The 24,472-nt window shown below is 43.1% G+C and overlaps 1 protein-coding gene across 6 annotated transcripts in view; it reads right to left on the reverse strand.

The window, feature by feature from the left end:
• Positions 1–20,334, reverse strand: part of MAP3K20 (mitogen-activated protein kinase kinase kinase 20) — a 140,429-nt gene extending 120,095 nt beyond the window's left edge. Inside the window, exons 1-2 of one of the 6 annotated variants that reach the window (XM_059704056.1) lie at positions 20,199–20,334; positions 7,704–7,896 (exon numbers count right to left, since the gene is read on the reverse strand). In XM_059704056.1, coding sequence (XP_059560039.1) covers positions 7,704–7,862 — 159 coding nt within the window. In that variant the 5' untranslated portion in view covers positions 7,863–7,896; positions 20,199–20,334. Of the gene's footprint in view, positions 1–7,451; positions 7,619–7,703; positions 7,897–8,066; positions 8,634–9,917; positions 10,027–20,198 lie in introns of those variants that run through there. The other 5 variants (XM_059704053.1, XM_059704052.1, XM_059704055.1 and 2 more) reach the window with 5 other exon arrangements.
• Positions 20,335–24,472: the final 4,138 nt, after the last annotated feature.

Consider the following 24,472-nt stretch of genomic DNA (forward strand, 5'->3'; position numbering starts at 1 on the left):
GCCAGGAAAATCCTTCCCAGCCGCTATGGAACAGAACCTTTCACTCAAAGACAAACTAATTTATTAAGATCTCCAGGTACACATGGAGAAGAAAAGGCTCCCAAGTGGACTAGGAACGGCAAACTGTCTTCTGTAACTCAGGAGAGCAAAAACCTTACGCAAATCTCACAAAAGAAGAGAAAGCTAAGGTGATCCCTGTTTATTATTGCTTAAGATTTGTCCTGGTGTGGCCCTGAAGAGGAAACCAGTATCAGTGGCTGAAAGTTACATTGTAAAGAACTTCCTCAGAGTGAAACTGCTCCAAAATTGAACAGCCTGCACCTCACATGTTATCCATGACAGTGTTCAAACAGAAACTGGGTGTCCTAACCAGGAGAAGGGCTCAACCGTGAATGAGAACAAGTTGATAAGAAGGTCCCTATCTTAGGTAATGTCATGTCAGTGACTTCCTGTCTACACCAGAAAGTAGATAAGAAAATTCTTGGCACCTTTTTAATACACAAGTGAGGTAATTCTATTCTGAAGACTGAGAGCAAATCCTATCTATTTTGAAACTATCAGGAGTATTCACGGGTGGCTCTTCCTCTCCTCCATTTTTTCAATTGTCTGCCTATTAGACTTTGAGTATCTCAGAAATGCAATTCGTGCTTCCTACTATTTTTCTTCCAGCAGCAAGAGCCTGGCTTTGTATAACACCAGTTAATCAAGACATAACATTTTTATTGAAATGCATGCATTGGTTTGATTGAATTCAGCACAGTATTTAGTGTATGGCTGGAGAATAAACATTAAGTAGTCGAAATGTTTATTGCTTAATAAACCAAGAATAATGCTTCTTTAATGACAGATGAAATAACAGTTGCAATAAAGTTCCTCACATGACAAGCCCAAAATAACCTCCACATGCAAGTAAACAAGTAATCTAACAAAGTTTTGAAAGGATGTAAAAAATGTTAAATGACTAAGGAGCAAAAGTAAGTACAGGGGCTTTCTCTTGCAAATGAAAGATTTTTATGGTGACATCAACAATCTGAAAAACATCGTAGAGTGATGTCTGTCTTACTGTAACTGCACTCCACATAACATGGTAAGAACTTTATTTACAACTCAGGTAGTTTTCTGGACGCTCCTCGGTCCCAGAAGAAACCACTCCTGTAGCTTTTCCTCACTGTAAAGTTACCTCTCCCAAAAGGTTTGTGCTACCTTCAGAAGTATCAGTAACACATGCTTACTCATGTAATTTACATATTTGTTCAACATGTGTCCAATTTTCCATGTCTCTTTACTTTTTTTTAACTTTATTATTGTTTTTATATTTTTTCAATTACAGTTGACATTCAATATGATTTTATATTAGTTTCAGGTATAGTGATTAGACAATTATGTAATTTACGGAGTGATTCCCCTGATGATTCTAGTACCCACCTGGCACCATGCATAGTTATTAGAATATTACTGATTATAATCCCTATGCTGTACTTTACCTCTCTGTGACTATTTTGTAACCACTAATTTTCTATATCTCCTTATAGCAGTTCACATTGGAGTGCCATAGATTATAAGCTCCCAGTAACAGAAATATCTCATCAAGAAGAGCTGAGTGACAGACAGCTGTTCAATATAGACTTCTGGATGATGCCTACATTAATTGGCAAATAAAATAACTCATTAGCTTTCTTATTCTCTAGTTCAAGTGATGGTTTATATATGTAGCACAGAGTCAAAACATGGCAGAGGGAAATGTTTAAAATCCCGTAAGTGGAAATGGCATGCCACTCTAAGGGGTACAAAAGCAAGCGCATTTATAAAAATCAAACATCAGGTAGAGCAAGATGTTCTGTTACTACATAGCTGCACGCAAGTCACAACCAGTGATACAGTGAGGACGGTCGTGTTCTAGCCTTTTCACGGCTCCACAAAGTAAATGAAGGAAATGTGGGCGCTGAAATACAGGACAGCTTTCCTGAACAAGAATGAAAGGAGAGTCTACAGTGACATGATGCCAAGCAGCAAGGAACAAGTACGTTACTGTGAGCCAGGCAAGGCAGGCGAGGATTTACAAAGAAGGCAAATGTGTAATTCTCTTTATTGTGTTCAGGGACAGGGGAAAACATTACAACAGCATTTCTACAACTGAAGCAAATGCAAATAATTCATTAATAAAAAGCCAGCGACAGAACTACAAAGAAAAGAGGGTCTCTCTCCTATGAACTAACAAAGTAGTAACAACATTAACTAGGTTTTTATGAAGCACTAAATGCTGTCATGTTGATAGAATTTGTATAACAAAAGCTTTTATTTCTCATTCTTTCCTAGTTTTGTGTCAATATTAAGATTGTGTTTTCTATTTCACATGTATATTCCCCTTTTATATAAAAAGTTACTGGTAGCTCCTGTTCTTATAATCAGTTTTTGACATTTTTGAGCTCTCTTTATAAATATTTACAATGTGGGACAGTTTTGAAATTTAAACTTATATGGCTTTCAACATTTCCACAACAGTCAGATATGGAAGGAAAAAATGTTTTTTTAAATAAAGGAAGTGGTGCCTTGCAAAAAGCAAGGCAAATGCAGAAAAAGCCTCATATTTTATCTCTTGAGGATTGAACTTCCTTTCAATTCTTTTGGGAAAATGAAAAGCAATCGTGTTTCGTTCACATCTCATACTTAAATCTGGTTTCTACTATCAGTTGAATATCAAATCCCAAGTTAATGCAAATGCTTGCAGGTTTCCATCTCTCAGATGGAAAAAAAGATACCATGTACAGACAGGTCTGGTTCTACATGTCATCAAATGTACAGCACGGGTAAAATGAACCGCTCTAAAGCCCCCGCTGTGAGGCTGATGAACACGTGTGATGTGGGACTGTTCCCTGGGCCAGCAGTCATTGGGAGGGGACACTGATCCACAGTGGCCTTCTTTGCCCTCTCCACTCCTTGCTTCCATTTCAGCCTCAGCAATTTGGTTTGATCTCAGCTCAACTGAAATTTTCCAAAAAGATACAATAATGGTTTCTTCTCTTACCTTTGGTATATATTCTTCAGATCATTTTTTCCTGTTGTAGACTTTTAAAAAACAAAAATAAATAGTGCACTATAGGTAAACCTGTAACTAACATAAACAAGCTAAATCACCACTGCAGATCCTGTAGCACTGTTCTGGAAAAGTACAGATTAAGCATTTTAGAGGAACATATTGAGACTGAAAAATCAGTAATTTGTGACATACTAAAGAGGTTTATAAAACTCAATTCCCTGGAACAACCTTAGAGAGTGCCATAGATTGTCAGAGCTACACTATTTAAAATTGTGTTTTTCTAATTATATTAAAATATAATTATCAACACTAATAAAAGAGAAAAATGGTAATTGGCGTACGGCGATACCCTTTTCATTGGCTAATCAGGGCTATATGCAAATCAACTGCCAACTAAGATTGGCAGTTAACTGCCAACAAGATGGCGGTTAATTTGCATATGTAGGCACAATGCAGGGAGGCGAAAGGGAAAGCAGGAAGAAGCCCCCTGCCACTGACAGTGATCGGAAACCCAGCACGGGGAGCTAAGAGCTGGGGGGCAGGGCCGCCTTTGCCCTGCCCCCCAGCCATGATCGGAGAATCAGGTGCCTTTTCCGCCCTGGCCAGTGATAGCAGGAAGTAGGGGTGGAGCCAGTGATGGGAGCTGGGCACGGTTGAAGCTGGCAGTCCCAGGAGTTAGGGGCCCCTTGCCTGGGCCTAAAGCGGAGCCCACGATCGCGGGGCCGCTGCAGCTGTGGGTCCCCGCTGCCCAGGCCGACGCCTCAGTCAGAGGCATCCTGAAGGAGCAGGGGCGGAGCCCGCTCGATCGCGGCGCCCCCCGCTCCCCCTGCAGGTTCCTGCTGCTTGGGCCGGACGCCTAGGCCAGAGGCGTCAGGCCTGGGCAAGGGGCCGATCCTGCGATTGGAGGGTGATGGGGGTCAACGCCTGAGGGCTCCCAGTATGTGAGAGGGGGCAGGCTGGGCTGAGGGACACTCACCCCCCCCCACACACCCAGTGCACGAATTTCGTGCACCGGGCCCCTAGTATTTTATAATTAAATATTTAATTTAATTATACAAGTAAATATATGGGTCACATGGGCTCACATTTGTCAAAACCGAGTGATACATGCATTTCATTGTATGTAAATTTTATCTCAAAAGAAAACAAAACTGCAAACACATACTGAACTCTGGTAATAATAGCCATGCTTTACAGGAACTTAAGGGGAAATGTATTGATGCCTGTAGCTTACTTTGAAATGCCATCAAAGTGGATTGATGAATGGAAGGATACATAGCTGGGTATATATGAGATAAAGCAAATATTGATGTTAATGACAGGCCCTGGATGGTAGATACACAGGTGTACACTATAAAACTTTTTAAACTTTTCTTTATTTTAAAAATTTTCATAATAAAATGTTGGGAGGGGGGGACATGAGATCATCACAGAAAAATATGGAAAACAAAAGAAAGTATCAGAAAAAAGAAATAGACACCAAGCAGACAATTGGGATCATATTAAAATGTTTTATAACTTGTTAACCAGTTAGCAGTGTATTATATGCATTTTCCTAACTCTTTAAATATTCTTCCAAATGCAATGGAATTCCACTGTACAAATGTAGCATCATTTTTTCAGCTTTACTGAGGTATAATTGATGAATAAAATTGTAACATATTTAAAATGAACAAAACAATGAATTTAATATACATATACTGAGTTCACTGGCACACCCTTCACATGAGATGTACCATAATTTAAAAGATATTTTGTTATAGGATACTTGGGTTTCTAATTCTTCACCATTCTACTACATGTTGGATGAACAACAGCCTGTTATATCCATCTTTCTGCACATCTCTGATTATTTCCTATTTCCAAGGATAAAGTCCCAGAAGTAAAATTTCTGTCTCAAAGGAAATATTTTAAGATTTTTAAATAGATTTTGCTAAACTCTTCTCTAAAAGTTTGCCAAATTACATTTCTAACAGGAGCATATCATTGATTGCAGCAATCCAGATGTATGCACTAAAGCAGAGGAGAGCAATATATACTCACTAAACTAGAGGTCTACAAATAAAGTGAAAATCAATAGTCTTTCTCTATCCTCTCACATAAGCAACATTGAAGAGTTTGGTCTATATTTTCTCCATCTTTTACTAAGTTCATAACATATATTTAATTAAAGAATTACATGTGTGAGCCAAGTACACATTATTAAATATTCCATTGCTTCTAAAACTCATTGGCAAAAATGACCAAGTGACATGAAACTGAATCTGTAAAAGAAAATCCAGAGCTAATTACCTTTATCTTACCACTTAGAAAACACCTAGCCAGCAAGCCAATACCTACCTCATAAAGTATAACAAATATTTGCATAAGAAATGCATATTTCCTTTCCAATAACTGCCATCCCCTAAGCAAAAATTTTCTGCATCTTACAGTCTTGTTGATTCAGTAGGTGTGGCATGCAATATTGCTCTGCAATAATTTACCATATCTCTTTATCACTGATAATCACTGACTAAACCAAGCCCCAAAGCTGAAATAGAATTTGTTTTCTCTACTTACAAGTTATGAGTTACTAGAGGCCTGGTGCACAAAATTCATGCACTCAGGGGGTGGGGGTCCCTCAGCCTGGCCTGCGCCCTCTCACAGTGCGGGAGCCCTCGGGGGATGTACGACTGATGGCTCCCCCCCACCCCCAGAGCAGGCCTAAGCCGTCAGTCAGACATCCTTAGTGCTGCCGTGGAGGCAGGAGAGGCTCCCGTCACCACCGCTGCACTCGCCAGCCATGAGCCCAGCTTCTGGCTGAGCTGCGCTCCCCCTGTGGGAGTGCACTGACCACCAGGAAGCAGCCCCTGCATTGAGCGTCTGCCCCCTGGTGGTCAGTGCGCGTCATAGAGACCGGTTGTTCTCCAGTTCAGTTGATTTGCATATTAGCCTTTTATTATATAGGATGCTCCAACTCAATTTCCAAATGACACCACGCAGGTTAAAAGCTTACACCAGAGCAGCACCTGGCAGTTTCCAGCTCCTGCCACACCCCTTGTGCTTTCCTGTGTCATTTACCTGGCTCTATCAAAGGTAGCGAAAAAGGTATTAAGCATGGGTGGGGGGTGGAGGGAATGTGTTGCAATTATTGTTTTCCTATCAACATCTGTTTTGTGTCTCATGAAGTCTCACATCCAACAATCACATAAAGATAGTATGTTCGTTGTACTGAAGGTGCATGACCTAATGTATAAAAATATTAGCACACTTCCATACTTCTTTGACTAAAATGTGATGGAATTGTTTTATTTTCTACCCTTAACCTGGTCAACTAGAGGTTTCAGAGTTGAAAAGAACAACAACAACAACAAAAAAAATAGGGGATCTGATCTTCTGGATCTCACTTGTCCCTCTGAGGAGGCTCCACACATTTCTCAAAGCTCTATTTCCTACGATAAAAAGGGTGCATGACAATGCTTCCTATAAAGACTTCACTAGATTAAAAAAGCTAGGTTCAGTCCAGAGTAAGGAATGGTCTTATTACCTGGCTACTATTTAAAACTGTGCTGATCAAGAAATGAGGAGGAGGAAACTTGTTCCGCATAGTACCCTTCTGTTTCGCGTACTTGGCTCTAAAAGCTTTCACATCTAAGCTTTCCACAGCCTCGAGATACCCCTTGGCAGAGGTGAGCCCTCTGACCCCGCTCCAGCAACTGGAAACACTGCTGGTGATCACAGTCACACAGCAGGGCTGGGGGAAGGCCGCACAGTGCTGCCTTTTGGGTTTCCTTCCTTCATCAGTTGCTACGGTTGCACTGACAGCAATTAATGAAAAAAACAAAAAAAAACCCATTCAGGGAGATTAAAGGATATTTATGGAAAAGTTCACTCTTAAAGATACTGAAGAGAACAATTGCTAGCCAAAGCAGGACTAGTAGAAATATAAATAGGAAAATAGAAATGACCAAGACAAGCTCCCGAGGGTAGCTACTAAAAATTATCAATGGCACTGAGCCCCTGCAGGTCAGCTCCACATCAGCCCCACTCTTCAAGGCACCACACTGAATTTGGGGGACACGGTACCACGTTCCTGAGAAAGATGAAGGGCCCATGAGCTTTGAGCCTGACTAGGACCAGCACGTATCCCAGACTCTGAAAGCCGTTTCTGGTTTTATAAGCAGGGCAGCTCTGTCGGGCACCTGTTAATTCTTTATTAAACAAGGTCCATCACTTTTGGCCTCAAGCAGAGGTGAAATCCAAAAAGCTGGCATTGCTTATACTTCAGTAGGAAGTGCTTTTTGTTTTTGAAAAGACAACTCTTGATGAGCACAAATTCAGGGACAGAAAATGGAAGGGGGATGAAAGCTGGACACACTACTCTTTACTGACCCCTCTTGGCTGATGAGGGAAAAGAAAAGGTCTGAAATCTTACCTCCTCTCCAGGAGAGCTCAGAGAACATTCGGTCTATTTCATGCCATGGAAAGAAATCCTCTCAGTTCAGATGAGCCGAGTAGAAATCAGCCCTAAGCACACGCGGCAACACTTTCTATTTATGGGGCTCCCGGAATGGAGGTTGGGAAACGGCCTCGCTAGGTCCCTGGCAGCCTGTGACCTCTGCCTCGAGCTTGAAAAACTTACATAAGCGCCAGTGTGACCACTTGTGAGAGCAGGAAAGGACCTTACCTCTTTCTCTATTTTGAGTAGCTTCTTCACAGCCACCTCCTTGTCCTGTGATATCCATTTGGCTCGATAAACACTCCCGAAACTTCCTCCGCCGCAGTTTTCAAAAAACTGCAAGTCATCAAATTTAATTTGCACAAAGGAGGTACCGAGAGACGACATCGCATAATGACAAAGTATTATACTTCCACAAACTCTGCAGAGAGAAAGAGAAAGAAAAGTTGGATTACAAGTCTATCAGAATGAATCCTCTGAATCCCACTTCAGGTCACGTACAATAAGTCCCGTGAAACTTCCAGAAAGAAGCTTGATGACTCAGGAGAAGGAAAACCAGGACTATAAACAAATCAAAAGGAGAACACTTACCCTGGCAGCCCGTGCAAAATTCAGCAGCAACTTGCCCAGACTCTGCCACACAGCTGTCCGCAGAGAAATGGCTCAGATTCCCCCCCGACAAAACGTGTAGCCGCCCTTCCCGCACATCCCGAGCTCTGCCTAAAGGCTACTGTGTCACCAGGTCTCCTATCAGGAAGCCGGGCGGCCGGGAAGCGTGCCCTCCGCAGCGAGCTGGCCTAGCTCCCCTGGCATGTGAGGCACGCCATCTCTCCACGTTGTGCTCACTTCACGCAAAATACACATAACCTAAGCCACTGGGCATCCTGGCGCGAGGGGAGCCAAACGCTGCACACTGAACACAGTCAGCGTTTAGGGTCCGAAAGCAAAAGCGTTCAGGTTAGGGATGACAGGGAAGCTGGCCAAGTGTTTTTCCAAGTGGCTCCCTGGACTGTACACTGAAGCAGAAACTTAATTAAAGAGGAGAAAACTTGCCCTGATTACAGTATATTAAGTCATCCAACGACCTCTGCCAAGAATGTTGAACAAAAATATTATGCTTGTTTCCAGAGGAACGGATGTCCCCTCCCCGAGATTATTAGAGTGACATTTTCTGCAGCCTCAGGTGTTTTTGCGACGCACCAGGTAAGTGTTCACCCTCCGCACCCCAGGCCAAACCACAGATTAGCAGGAAACACGAAACAAAAACATACAAACAAGAAAGCAGAACACTGTAATTCTGAACGTGCATAAAAAGCAGGTGGGTGAGAAAGCTTGTGTACATACGCTCGCCAACACTGTAAACCAGAATCTTATAATGAGGGAGCAAAAAGGCAACACGTGGACAGGACACTCTACAAAACAACTGGCCTGGCCTCCTCCTAACTGTCAATGTCATGAAAGATTCTTTTTTTTTTTTAAGCAGGGAAACTTCTAGAATAAGGAGGACTTAAAGAAACATAATGACTAAATGCACTGCGTGATCACTGGATTTGGGACCAAAACTATCTACAGAAAGTATCACTGGGGTTTTAGGAAAATCTGAGTATGTACTATATATTAGATAATATTAAATTGTCTATGGCAAATAACGGTATTTTCGTTTAGTTTGAGGATGTCCTTGTTGGGAGATATGCTGGTAGACATATTAAAGCATGCTACCTACAGCTTAATTTAAAATTATTCAACTCCCCCTCCCTCAAAAAAATGGGTATAGAGAGAGGGGAAGCAAACGTGGCAAAATGTTAAGAACTAGCAAATCTAGATGAAAGTGCATGGGCGTTTTACTACTCTGGTCATCTTTCTGTGGGAGTTGATTATTTTCAAAATAAAAAGGTGGAGGGGGCAGTTTCTATCTACTCAAATTGACAGCATTTCTTTATAAACAGCTTGCAGCTTTGCCGAGTGATGTAAGCAGGCGGCTCAGAGATCTTACTGTGCAGCTGACTAGCAATCCCATTTTAGGAGAGCAGGTCACTGAAGAATGGTGATTTCTTATGTGAAGTCAAGCTCTGTTCTACTTTGGGGAGAAGGTAAGAGGGGAGACTGTTTATCCTCTAACGTTGAAAAGGTAACTTAGCATCTATGTAAAAATTAGAGGCAGAAAATACCGAGCACCCAGGGGCAGTCCATACACATATTTGAGCCAATAATTTATCTTACCAACTTTCACTTCAATTCATATTTAGTTAATCAGATAAAAGAAATAAATGTGGGTAAAATTTAGGAATGTGGTAAAGATAGGTACACGGAAGCTAAACAGTTTGTTCAACAGAATGCAAAACACCATGGCAAGATTCCCTCAGTGTTACAGATGCTAGTCCTATATTTTTATTGATCATTTTTATAAAAATACAAAAAAGAAAATAGAACTACAAAGCTTACAATAAAATTAGAACTCCTATGCCCACCCCTCTCCTCACTGGATTCTCTCTCCAGAGGGAACTAATTTCAACTCCTTTAGCATTTTCTTCTGGTATTTACCTCTGTATTTCTAAAAAAATGTGTTTATATTGCAATTTCTTGGTTGTTCCATTTTAGATATTATCTATTAATTTCTGTCAGTGGAAGATAAGGCTTTAGTCCTCATATACTACCCTTAATCTCTTTGCACACAATATGCCACACTTGCCTAATCCTCCCAGCTTCCAACTATATGGTAACATTTAGTCTAGTGACTACTCTAGTCAATATTCAGGGTTTACAGTAGTCTGACAAAGTAAATATTATTCCCAGGAGTGCTATGTAGAATTGAATAACTTTTCCTTTCTTGGATAACTTTTTGAGTCTCCTAGAGTTATTAGTTGCTTTGTTGTTGTTTGCTTAGCTTCTTATATACCTAACACTTATTAACCTCATCAAATTCTTCCAAGAACTGCAAAATTACTCTCAATAAAGTAAAAACATCAGGTAATTTTTTTATTCTGTTCTTTCCTTGGAGACATTCCTCCTTACCCTTCACCCTGATTCAACCTGGCTAGAATGGTTGCTCTGGAGGCCTGACGTGAACTGTAACTTCCCTTCCCTTTACCATCATCCTAAGAATTTCCTTCACATTTTCCTCTGTGAACACCTGTCCTTGTTTCTCCTGGCTTCTCTTTCTCAGTTTACTTTCTCGGTTGACAGTGCACATCTCCCGTTAGCTACCTGAATAGAGTACCCTATGTAATTTTTTTGAGAATCAGTGTGTCTCAAAATGTCTTGATTGGAGGCCCAGCTGGGTATGTAATTTTAGGTAGGAAATAATTTCGGAAGCATTACTTCATAGTCTAGTTTCTAATGTGGCTGTAGAGCAGTCTGATGCTGCTCTGGTTACTAATCCTCTTTACATATCTTTTCCTTTCTGAAAGCTTTTAGGATCTTGTATTCATCCCTGGAATCCTGAAATTAATCGCGTACGCTTAGGACTGAGTCTTTGCAGTCATTGATAGGGACTGAGTGAACTCTGTCTGTACGTCATGTCTTTTAACTCCGGGACATTGTCTGGTGCTCTTCCTTTACCCCCGACAGCCACATTTACTCCTTGTCTTCCCGTTCCCCACATACACACGAGGAGCCACATGCAGTTCCAATCAGGCTGCTCTCTCCTATCTCCACACCTTTGCACAGGCTTGTGTCTTTAAATATTAAAAAACTCGTTTTTCTAAAACAAACTCCTGTCCACAACCACCTCCTTTGACCCTCATGAACAGAGTTAAATTTTCCTTCTTCTGTGTCATAACTCCTTTCTTTACTCATTCATCTTTCCCACTTAGTTCCCACCAGGCTGTAAGTTCCCCAAAGGCAAAAGCCATTTCTATTTACTGCTGGATCTTCAGCACCAAGTACACAGCCAGGCACACTGTAACTTCTCCATTCAAAAATATTTGTTGCATGAACAAATACATAAATAAACAGTTTCTGGCTATTCTTCGATTATGCCTTTTGCAACTGAAAAGATCCCAACCGGACTAAGTACAATCTAAAACCTCACAAGTTCTTCTCCCATCCACCCTGGAGGACTCTAAGCAAATCCTGATTTGGAAAGAGCTGCCTAGCCTCTTGGGAGGCTGAAGAGCGTATGTTTGGGACCTCCAGAATTGGATGTCTCTGAGTCCAAAGGAGAAGTTGGAAAAGAGGGAGAGAGGAAGGGAAATCCTTTTAAAAAATAAACAGAGATCTGAACCAAAGGTGAGAGCAGTATGATTAATTCTACACCCTCCGGTGCAGAGCAAGCAGGCCCAGGGAAGCTGGATGCACTCTGGTAGATCAGGCACACTGTAAACTGGCCTAAGGGTGTCAGAGGAAGGCGGGTCTTTGAACAGCACAGATCTCCACAATCTTTACCCCCGGAGATGAGGCAACTAGTCATGTTCTTCCCAGAATCACTATTACTCACTTTGTGATACATCCCGCCATTTGGAAACCAGCTATGTATTAAGGAACTATGTCATTATGTGAATGTTTTATTGAGACCATACAAAATTAAGTCCCATCTGATTAACAAAGAGACTAACAATTCTGGAGGGGACGGGTACAGGTTTTCACTCCCATGAGCTGGGCAAAGCATCATGGACTTACCTGTGAAGCCCAACTGAGATTCCCACTGCCATCTATGTGAGTGTCAGACCACATATATTTGTTTTTCCCTTTGAACTTTCTCTCCTTTAATTTTAAAAATCATTATTCTAAGAGGATCAACTTATGACCAGAAGAATGAAAAACCTGAGCTGCTGATTAATCATACAGCATCTTGGGGAAGACTGCTACCTAATCAAATTGTGTTCTTATTTTTCCGATGTATTCTCCAGGGAATACACCAGAATTTAATAAGTGTCATCTATGTAAATGTATTTACACAGTATACCCAGTCCTATGTTTTCATCCCACCATGTTAAAATAATTGCTTTTACACACAAAAGGCAACTTTTCTCCATGCAACAATTCCCGGTCCTAATTTTGTAGCATTCTAACTTTTGTTTCATAAATGCTCAAAACTGCTTTAAATATTAATAAGTATCTACCACACAGCACTGAAGGGTGAGTTAGAGCAGAGATATCACCAAAATTAAAGCCTAATAGGGCATCACAACTCTGAAAACGGTGAAAATCACTAACTTGGTGGTAAACCCAATCATCTGAGTGCTGTAGTAAGACAATATTTTTTCATTTTTAAAAATTTTCTTAAATTAAAATTTTAAAAAATTTAACTATTAATTACTGAAAGCACACACCCACAGCACCATTGGCTATTATCAAACGTGAAACCATATTAAGGTGGAAACCCTTAAAGGGAGGATTATTTTACCTTTTAGTTTTTAGCCTTTAATCCAAAAAAATGGACTTCTGCCCTGAATTCAAAACAACAAAAACAGAACAGAAAGACCCCGCCTAAGTGCTAACAGGGCAGCAACAAGGTTTAGAATTCGGTAGATGTGAGTTTGAACTCTGTACCTCTCAGTAACCTTTAACAACCACTTTTTCTCGGATCATGGCATTTCCAGAACCAATAAGTAAAAAAAATTATGAATCTTTTCCATTCTGTTATTGAATGCCTCAACATTCACTGATCGCCCAAAAGTTATCCAGTCTGCACAGTATGATTCGATTTCTTCGATAAATCTTCCAGATGGAAGAGCAAGCCTGCCCTCACCAGCTGGCCGACCTCGGACAGGCACGGTGCCTCTCGGACCTCGGTTTTCTCACTGGCAATAGCACCGCCCACTCTGTACAGTTGCTGGGAAGAGGGAGACACTGTGAAAGGACCTTGCACAGTGTCCCACACATGCTCAGTAAATGGAAATGATGACTGTCTAATTATTTTAATAAGCCTTGATATCACACGTGGCCATCTACTTCTTTAGCCTTTGTAGTCGGTATGCTTTCCTCAACAGTTTTCCTCTCTCATGTTCAGAGCTGCTTTATATTATAACTCCATTAGTTTTGCTGAGCAATTATTAGTAGATGAATGTACTAATGATCCCTAAATCCTTTTTATCTGTGGTTCTTTGTGTATTTTTCTCTTTCCTCTGTTTGCCGCTTTTAACGTTTGGCCGTTTTTGCCACATCTATCTTATTAGTAAGTAATTATAATTTTCATTAAAATTTTTTTTCATAAGGAGAATATTTAAGTTATTAAAAGTCAATACTTTTTTTTTAAAGATACTAGAGTTTCTAGCGCCTATTCATTCAATTATAGCACTGGCTTTGGTAGGGATCTAGAATGCACCTGCTTTCAGTGGTGGCCACTGTTTTCTTTCAGATCTTATCTACTGCATATCAAAGAGACCCAGGAAACGGCAACCAGCTTCAGTAAGTACCTACAAAGCATAATGTCAAAAAATTAAATCCACTTTATAAAAGGACCAACTTTACTAGAATATAGGTCTTTGGACTTTTTCTGAAGTTTTCTATCTTTTAGGTTTAGGGCCTATTTCTGAATTCAGATCCTTCGTATTCTTCTATCCCTAATTTATACTTTCCTTTTTCTCTTCTTCACAAAAGTGACAAGTTTATTTTTAAAGCAATATAGAAAAAACTAATTTTATTATGTCCTGAATATGACAAAAAAGACTTTGGAAACCAGCCCTCGACAAATTCTTTTGCCATGTTTGTTGCCCTAATACTTAGTATTATTTCAGCCTCCTAAACATAAATTAATGAATAAGCTAATAAAACTGTGCTTTATCATCATGTGTATAAAAGCAACACCACTTGGATAATGGTTCTGCAGTGTTTGTTCTTTTCTCCTAAGAGTCTTAGCTTCCAGAACATGGGGAAAGCTCTGGTCTGGGGTTCATAACACCACAGTTGAAGATGTAAGTATTCTATTCCTGAACAGGACTGCTGTTCTATGTTTCTGTTTTTTTAGTCACTAAAAAAAGTTAAGATCTATACTAGCAAGAGGAGACTAGGTATGTGACTAGTACTAACTAGTACTGTGTCTACCACAGATACTCTTTCCTTCCTCCCTGGCTGCCACAGGAGAAAAACAGTATATCTTATATAGAATAGGTCAGGTTCCGTGAATAGGATCTCTTTTTTAAAATATATTTTTATTGATATCAGAGAGGAAGATAGAGCTAGAAACATCATGATGAGAATCATTGATCGGCTGCCTCCTGCACATCCCACGCTGAGGATTGAGCCTGCAACCCGGGCATGTGCCCTGACTGGGAATCGAACCCTGACCTCCTGGTTCATAGGTTGACGCTCAACCACTGAGCCACGCCGGCCGGGCAGTGAATAGGATCTTCAGTCATAGATATCTCAGGGAATTCCACGTTCAGAATCTTAAAAATACAACAGCTATTGTTTCTTTTCTTTCTTCTATGTTTTACTATATACATAACATAACTCTCTAGTTAGAGCAAAGGTTAAAATAAAAATGAGTTAGCTAAAAGAAACAGTCTGATTTACACTTGACTGTTTCAATGAATGAAAAACAGGCTTCCATGACACACTTCCTTAAATGTTGACCAGAGGCAGAATATAGGAGGGAGAGGCAGGTGAGGGGTAGGTGCACTTGTGCCACAGAAACGCTGCGTGGCAAAGTGTCTGTGCTCAAGGGGCCCAACAAGGACACGAGAAATGGGCACAAGGCACGACGTGGGCACGGCAGGGCTGCCTGTGTTCAATGGCTGGAGGCAGGAGGAACAGGAATTCGGAATCTGAATGAAACACAGGAGCACTAACAGGGCACTTTCCTACGGGTTGGCTAGAAGAGGAATTTCTGGGTGTTTGGGGGTGGGGTGGGTGTGAAAGCAGTTGCTCCTCAGTCATCAGGCCCACACTTCCCTGCTGCTACTCAGCTTTTGTTTCTACCCTTGAACCTGGTTTTCTGTCAAATAGAAAGCATCTGACCATCCTGGCTACTGCTAACAGAGTTATAATTTTTGGACTAATAGCCTAGAATGAATGTTCCATGAGAAGGGTCAATATGAGGGTTAAAACCCAGTGACCTTGATATAAAATGAAAGGAAATGGGGGTGTTAAAACTAGAGAAGACCAAAGAAAGACCCTAAATTATGCATCACCGATCCAGAGGAAAAGTTATATGTTGAAAAGGTTACAGAAAGAATTGCTGGTTATTAGAGCCGCCTACCAAGAAAAGATGCCCCCTGTTAAGTAGTGAGTTCCCCATCACTGACAGTGTTCAGTGGGAGGTGGGCATGTACAGTAGGAGACTCCCCACATCAGCTCCGAGAGCAGGATGAATGGTGTTTTTTTTTTAAATATATATATATTTTATTGATTTTACAGAGAAGAAGCGAGAGGGATAGGGAGTTAGAAACATCGAAGCGAGAAACATCGATCAGCTGCCTCCTGCACGCCCCCTACTGGGGATGTGCCCGCAACCAAGGTACATGCCCTTGACCGGAATCGAACCTGGGACCCTTCAGTCTGGAGGCCAGCGCTCTAACCACTGAGCCAGTTAGCAGAATGAATGGTTTTTTAAGGCCTACTCCAACGCTCAGAGTAAGCAATGGCTAATTAACCTACTATACAGTATGAGTGGTCTCCCTCCTCTTCTCAGGGATAGTCATGAACCACAGTGATCAGCGCCAGTGATGGAAACAATGGAGATGACTGGGTTATCCTCCTACATGTCTCCTCCCAAACTGGCCGGGAAGGTGAGAGCCTCCTGCCAGGTTTCTATCCTACAACTGTCCTCTCCCCGCTCCCCTCCACCCTCAAGGCAAAGAGCTCTTTCTCCTTGAAAGCCACAGAAAAAGGAACTCTTTGGACGATGATCCACCCTATCCTTTTCTTAGCAAAATGGATTTGCATTACCCCAGGCATTGGGCTGAGCTGTGGAGCTTGGTGGCGCAGCACCAATGATCAGAACCGGGCCCGCACTCCTCAAATGTGGGTATTCCCACAGGTGGGTGCCCAGCACTGAGCAAACGGTGTATGAATAAACACACATCGACAGCATCGATTTTACTTTACGATCTGGGGGAACAAACATGCTTAGTATCTGTTTGTGTTGTCTTGTACAATAAAGTCAAACAACACAGAGGAGAAAGCAAAAGTTACGTGCATTTTCATGATTAAATACACGATTTTAAAGAAAGCGCTTGCTTCCATTGGGGTATTTATGCCTACAATTACAAATCCTGAAGGAACGCATTCTTCCCCACAGTAGGACACTTTAATGAGAAATATTACTCCATGATCTTTAGACAGCAATTCTTGCCTCCTCTCTTTGGTTTTCCCGGATGGAAGTCCGGAGATAAGTCCAGGAAGAAGGATGTTGGTCCCTGGAGATAAACTGTGCTCAAAATCAGCTATAAAATGATTTTGGTTTTGGTCTCCAGGTCATAACCTTCCCCTCTTCATGCAACCCCCCAAATTCTTCAAGCTTCTCATATAGATATTTAAATGCATGAATTTTCCAATTCTCCCTGAAAGCATTACAAAACTGTATATAAACACAGAGGTGCACAAAGCTGCTTTAGAAATCCTTATACTAAAAGCAGGAGAGCAGCTATGAAAACCATCTAGCCCTAAGACACATGTAACCATGATCTGGGAACAGAGCAGGCTCCCAAGGCAAGCCTTGGTTGGGGATGGGTGAGACAGGCCGCTTTCTCTGGGTATAACTTGAGAATGTGAAAAAGCACCCTTCTCTATTATTCAGTTATGGCAGCTGAAGTTTCAGGCACTGGTCCAAGCATTTCCATGCGCTGTCGCATAAAGCAAGGCATCACTGTCCCCAGCTTACATGTGGGGAAACTGATTGTCAAGGGTATGAAAGTTGCCCCAGCCAACTACCTAACTTAAAGCTGACACAACTGGAATTCAAACTCAAGTCTGACTCCAAAGTAATACCATTTCCCCCACCATACCATATGTCTTTTTCCACTATATTTTTCTTCCTCCTTCTAATTTGCCCTCCCCCCCCGCCCCCCACCACCACACACACTTTAAACAAATCCTTTTCTTATTACAGTAATTACTGGATTGCTTACCATCCACGTACAGTTCAATCTGAGGCTTTCACTTCCTATTAGCAATTGTGATGCTGGGGTTAGGGTGTCAAATGTGTGGCTGCTTTGTCCTCACAGGATTGTCTACTGTGCTGGGATTATTTAACTGCTATTAGGGCATAATCGATGCTTGAGCTGTCTGTGGGAGGGTCTGACACAAAAGCACCCTGTATCAGTCAACCCAATCTAAGCTCTAGTATTTACAGCTCTCCTTCCTTAACAGGTGCACATCTCTGTTCACAGCTGGAACTCTGCTTATTTGTGTGCAGCAGGGCAAGGTTAATAGCCACAAAAGATGCAGCCTAATCTTCCCTGCAGTAGTAAACGACACCCTCCCTATCAATCTGTCCTGGGTAAAATAAAATGGAAAACAAATGATCCAGAGTGATTTTTTAAAATATATTTTTATTGATTTCAGAGAGGAAGAGAAAGGAAGTGGGGAGCGAGAGAGAGAGAGAAACATCAATGATGAAAGTGGATCATTGATTGGCTGCCTCCTACACACACCCCACTGGGGATGGAGCCGGCAATCCAGGCATGTGCCCTTGACTAGAATCGAACCCGGGACCTTTCAGTCTGCAGGCTGATGCTCTATCCACTGAGCCAAACCGTTTAGGGCCAAATTGATTTTTATTGCCAACATCTCTGGATACAGGCATAAGGCTGTCTTATTCTAAGAAGTACTATATCACCACAAATACCTTTTTCAAATTATTGATTTTCTCCTCTCTTTTCTCTGAATCTATCAATTTCTAAAATCAACTGTCCATTTTTCTCTTTCACTCCACACTAATAGCTTCACTCTACATCTAACCTCTTTTCACAAAACACCATTGCGATCTGGCCAGTGTTTTCTCTGATGACTAGATTATTCACTCCACGCCCCTCATAACTCTGTTTATAATTGCGTAGCCCTATCAGAGTCAGATTCACACTACTCGATCCAGATAGGCACTCAGCCAATATATTGCCAATAACACTCACTCTTGTGCTAACTTAAAATACACAGTGCAGCCTGCCAAGTGTCCTTATTTGGCAAGAAGGTCCCTTAGTTCCCAAGATCTTTGACCATCCATTTTTAGATCCAAATCATCATGCTTAATATTTGGTTATTTCCCTGTCTCTCTCTCTCTCATTCTCTCCCTCTCTCACTCTATCTATCTCTCCTCCAATGTGCTCTTATGTGTTCCCTGAAAGGATAAGGAAAAAAGATCAACCACCTATTTGTTTTTCTGGACCCCCTACCGCCACCCCCAAAGTGTCAGATTATGGTCATTTACTCTGGAATTATTAGCACTAAAACTTTTGATTTAAACAATATCTTCCAGTAAAAAGAAAACACCTCCCAAAACAATTCCAAAACAAGTTATCATAGGAACTAAATTGTTTAAGATTAAAATAAACAGTGCACATTGCTCAAAAGACCATTTTTCTTTATCTTAATTCCCTCTTTCCAAACAAAACAAATTCATATTCATTTACAATCTCCCAAATCTCTCCCTATTGTAGTAGGAATTGAAAACAAAGGCCCTACACATGACCAAAACCATAATCAAAATGCAGCCGTCACATATTTTTTTTGAAAATCAAAACCATGAAATTTCACTGTGGAGAGGGTCCTACTACCAAAGAAGACGTTAACTGTCTTGAAACACTTTTTCTATTTTTGTCTTTAAATGGGTTGGTAGATTTGGATCCACGGAATCCTGGCTGTTCAACCCAACTGAGCTCAGAAAAGCAAAAAGGTTTTAGGGGTAAAATAAGAATATACTTTACAGCCACCTTAGCTCCGGTGTCTTCGAATTAATCCTGTAAGTTGATTTTAACACACCATTATCGCTGAATATGCCACTAAAGTGTGTTGCTTTCATTATTAAAGAAACTAACAAAAATAGTAATTAAGTTCTCCATAAATAGTGCTTAAGCAAGATCTCGAGGAGCATGAGAAACACAGGTTTCCAGCACTCTGACAACGATCGCCCTTTTTCCTTGGGCAGCCCGGTGTCCCCCGGCCAGTTCTGTATTAAAGTTGCTCTGCAAGCCGTCAGGTCAGGGGCCAGCCAGGCGTGGCGGGGCCTCGGCGCTGTGCCCAGAGCCCACGAACCCGGGACGCCACCGGGTGACCCTCAGCTCCCCTGGAAGGAGAAGAGGGCGCTGGAGGGTGCGGGTGGGCGCAGGCTCCCGCAGGGAAGGAAGCGGCCGCCCCGAGTGGGAGACCTCGCGCCCCGCCCGGCGGAGAAGCCCCGGTTCGCGGTCTCCCCGCGCCCGCGCAGGCTCCGCGGGAGCGCGGCGGCACCCGGCCCGGATTCGGGAGACTCGAGTTTCGCTTCCCGAGAGGAGAGGTGCCCGGCGCACCCCCCGAGGCCTGCGCGCCGGCGCCACCCGATCGGTGCGGAGGGCCACGGCCCGGGCTGCGCCCCGCTCTCCCCCGCGCCAACTTCTGCGTGGGACGCGCCCGAACTTCCCGAGCCGCTCCGACCGGGCCGCGGCCGGGGTCCGGCGCCGAGCCCACGGGAGCCGGGGCGCTGGCTCCCGCGGCCGCCGCCCGGGCGAGCTCCCGGTCGGGGGGGTTGGGGGGAACCCCGCACGCCGGCCAGGCTCCCGGCTGGGCCGCGGCCCGGAGCGTCGGGACGACTCGCGAGCGCGCGGGCCTCCCTCGCACCGTCGCCCTCCCTGGCCTCCGCCCGGTCCTCACCTGGCTCCCGGCCGGACGCGAGCAGCAGCCGGGGCGCCGGGGCCCCGCGAGCCGAGGGCAGGGGCGGCGACCGGGGGTGGAGAGGACGGCGGCCCGCGCGGCTCCCACGCTTCCGCCGGAGTCAGGAGTTGAACATTCCGCCTCTGCTCCCCGCGCCAATGAGACGGACAGTCCCGGCAACAGCACCACCTACCTCCGAGCGCGGAACGGCCGGGCCTCCCAGCGCCGCCGCCAGCCCGGCCGCCCCGCCGGCAGCTCAGACTCGCCCCCGGGGCCCGGGCGTGGGGCGGCGCTCCGGGTGCCCGCCTGCATCCCCAGGGGCGCCCTCCGCCCCAGCGCCCTGGGACCCGGGGGCGCTCGGCGGGGGCACCTGCCACCTGCCCTGTCGCCGGGGCGGTGCCTCTTCTTCCGTTTGTACCTTCACGTCTTTTTTAACAAGTTACCACCATCTGTCCTGTCAAGTCAGTCCTTATCCACAAACAGTACACAGTTGGGGGGTTGCTTCCATCCCTGCAGATCTTCCTGATCTAGTTAGGAAGGGGACAGGCCTGCAGAGATATTTACAGGAGTTGGGGCTGCAGGCTGCCTCAGGGGAACTGTAGTAGATGCCTGCCGAAGTTTGAGGAGGGGGCATGCTCTGTGCCCAGGTTGGTGACTTGAACAAAGCTGAGTTCAGATGAGGACATGCGCGCCCCTGCCAGGTGTCAGCAGGAGGAAATAGATACCGGGGAGGGAAAGTAACTGTGGATTGGGAAGGATGCTTCTGTGGAGGAAAAGTGAGACGATGTTGCAAAAGTATGGCAACATGTTGGGGGGGTGGGGCGGGCGTGTTTTGGAGTTTATCATCTATGGACACTGGGGGATGTGGAAAGGGAGCATCAAAGGGGTCGAATAGGTCTCTGTCTTTTTATTTTCATGGTGATTTAGAGAAAGAGCAGTCCATGGGGTTGTAGGATGAGTTGTCAGGGCAAAATGGGAAGCAGCGTGAGCGGTAAGTATTGTCCCTCCCTGGGAATGGGACTCCGAGGGCTTGAGTAAGAGTGTGCAAAATGGAATTAGAAAAGAAACAGTGGAATCGAGAGACATGCTTCAGGAAGAGGCCACAGAAGTTGGTGACCGACTAGATGTAGAAGAGGGGAAGGGAAGAGTCAGAGATGAAGCCAGGATTTCAGACCCGGGTGATGGGCACACGATGGTGTCATTGACAGAAATAGGGATGGTGGAGGAGAAGCTGACTCCCTGCTGAGCTGAGGTCATGGGACGAAAAACAGGTAGAGATGCAGCAGTTGAAATAGGAAGCTGAGATACAGAAAAGAGGTCAGGAGGGAAATATTGTAAATCATTCATTTAGTTAGATATGAAAGTGGAGGGATGGGTAAATACAGGTCAAAAAACAGCTTCCTAGTCTGTTATTCAGATTCAGTGGATTTCCCCTTTGACGAGAAATTTATAGCATGGATGGATTCTACTTCGGTAACTGAGAAATTAGGCTCGATGAAAATTGTCATTCCGAAAAAATAATTCCTAATCAAATAATTCTAAAAACCATCTCAACAGTAAGAGAAAACTAAGGCTCTTTAGCATAGGCCCAGGCATAAGGCAGTCATTTTACCTGATCTTCAGAGGCACTAACTACATTGCGGTGGAGAGGACATTCGATTGGGGATCAGAGAACCTGGCTCCTTGGTCTTAATCCTGGCACTTACCTGCTGGATACTTTGCTAGGCAGGCCTCAGTTTTCTCCTCTGCACAACAAGAAGGCCCAATTAGATGTTAGCTACAGGTTCCAGCTTTAAAACTATGAATGTATAATGTATTGCTTTAAATTCGGAGCACATGCCTTAGGAGTCAATATGTTTAGCCACATGACCCTTCCCTCCTATCCATTTTTTCTTCATTCTATTCACACACACCCCCCCGCAACCCCCCCCCCCCCCCTTATAACTGGCTAAGAGAATAACCAGCAGGAACAGTGAACAGTAAGGAGGAGTCTCACAGACATGCCTAAATGATCATCTGGTAGACATTCTCTTATATTCCCAATTATGTTGCCAGCATCTTGAGATCATAACTTATATTTTATTGTTTGTGTCCATAGCTGGAGTATATACGTAATTGTGTGATGAACTGATTGCCTCTAGTATGACTCTTCTTTGGTCAAGTTGCCTGTTTCCTTATGACTATACTGATCTCTTTAGGCAAAAGAACCTAATAACTGTAGTCTAGTGCTTATTCCTATGGCTGACTTTTTCAAACTTTCAAATCTTTTTGGAAGCATAATGGTTAGTTTTCACCCTTACAGGTTTATAAACGTAAATCGCAAAATAGTCTCTTATCAAGCCTTCCTTTTTCTTTATTTTAGTCTCTATACTAAAAATAGATGTACTCTCAGGAGTGGGGTGGATCGGGAGTCCTTAGCACCCACTTGTACCCAAGAACACCCTCCAAAATAAACATGCAATGACACTAAAAACAGTGTATTTGCTATGCAAATTTACCTTAAAGAGAAAGTCTCTTAGCCTCCTTTCATCCAATGAGATTGTTGTCCATGAGTTCCTCTTAAATAGAAATTCTGGAAGTGCCACCAGCTATCAGTAGATCAGCGAAGTGCAGACATAAATTCTATTAAGGAAAGAAGGAAAGGTAACTTAAAAGGAAAGTGTCCTGTGTGGCCTTTCCTCCCCTTCCCGTGATAAGAGCTGTGATGAGAGCTGGTACCCAGGGGCGTTCTCCCTGGCCATCTCTGTTCTCCACCTTAGATTATGGGTAGTCTGTGTCTGGATCATAGCTAAGCATTGACGACTGTTCATACAAGGTGTGGTGCTTTATCTCCCGCTACAGTCTGAGTCCCTGGGAAATTAGGCACACACTCAAACGTCTTTTATGATAGGTAGCCATTTCCTTAAAATCGCAAATGAAGATCAGGTCATTGTTTGAGCTTAGTTTGCACATCTAACCTGAGGACTCAGAGAATGCACAAGAATATGTCGGGTACCAAATTTACTTAGGTGATCTAAGGTATGAAAGGAGCAGCAGGGCAAGAAGAGAAATTGGGGACTTCCGGCGAATTGTATTCAACAAACATTTACTGAATGGCAGGCACGCTGGCTGAGCTTTGTGATTATAACAGTGACTCAGGTGTGGTCCCTATTATCACAGAGTTTTCAGAGTGAAATGGAAGAGCCAGAAAAGACACAAGCCATTATGCTGCGATGTGCTCTTAAAGAGGCAACAAGGGGTGCTCACACCAGGGCACCTGACCGTTTTGGGAGGTCCATGAAGGCTTCCAAGACAAAGAATTGCTAAGTCCCTACAAGAGGAATGAAGAAAATCTGCTGGACAAAAAGGAGGGAAAGGTACTATAACAAGAACAACCAGTACAAAGGCCCAAGAGCATTGAACAAGTTCAAGGAATAAATTCCTTCAGTATCTGAGTAAAGACATTGCCAGGAAGGAATTGTCTCACGGCTGTACTAATACTAGTAGCAGTAGTAATAATAATAATGATAAGAATAATAATTGTGATTGCTAATATTTACTAACTTCTCATATGCCGTGCACTGAGCTAAGAGTTTTACACTCGTAGCTGCTCTTCATTGTAAACACTCCATTAGATAACACCCAAACATATCGTTGTGTCTTCACTAGTCATTCTTTTTGCTTCAATGAAGTTTTTTTGTTTTCTTCTGTTAACTGATGTGCCTGGTCTCTGTGTTTCTTAATTTTGCTTGCCTCCAAAAGGTCTACAACTAAGCAATGTGGTTCCTCTGGCCTGCCTGGAGAGAGGATAGCAGAGCAAAGCAATGACTACTTCCCAGCAGCGGGCCCGGGCCCTCTCAAGTGTGAATTAACTAGTCTATTATAATCAGAAAACCCTGATCAAATGCTAGAGTCACTTTTGCAGCCATACTTCTCCTGTATTATTTTTTTCTCAAGTTGAACTTTTTCCAACGAATATTTTTAGAAGTTTTTATTTGCTTCTTTTTTTGGGGGGGGGGGGCCACCATTGGTTTTTCCCCAACTTTTAGGTTCCTTTGTATTAAACCCCTGTCTGTTTTTTTTGTAACACCTTCCAATTTAGTAACATTTGCAAATTTCATTAACACGCTATTTACTCCCTCTTCCAGATCATTAATAAATGCTATTTCTTATGTATGAAATTTTGTGGTCGAATAGATTTAATTTGCTGTTGTAAGTTCAATGCGTGTTTTCTAAAGATACAATGCAGGTAAGAATGGTCTTAACCTCGGCTTGAATCCGTACCCAGTTTACAG

Source organism: Myotis daubentonii, chromosome 7 (assembly GCF_963259705.1).
Source record: "Myotis daubentonii chromosome 7, mMyoDau2.1, whole genome shotgun sequence".
In the NCBI taxonomy this organism is placed as follows: Eukaryota; Metazoa; Chordata; class Mammalia; order Chiroptera; family Vespertilionidae; genus Myotis; species Myotis daubentonii.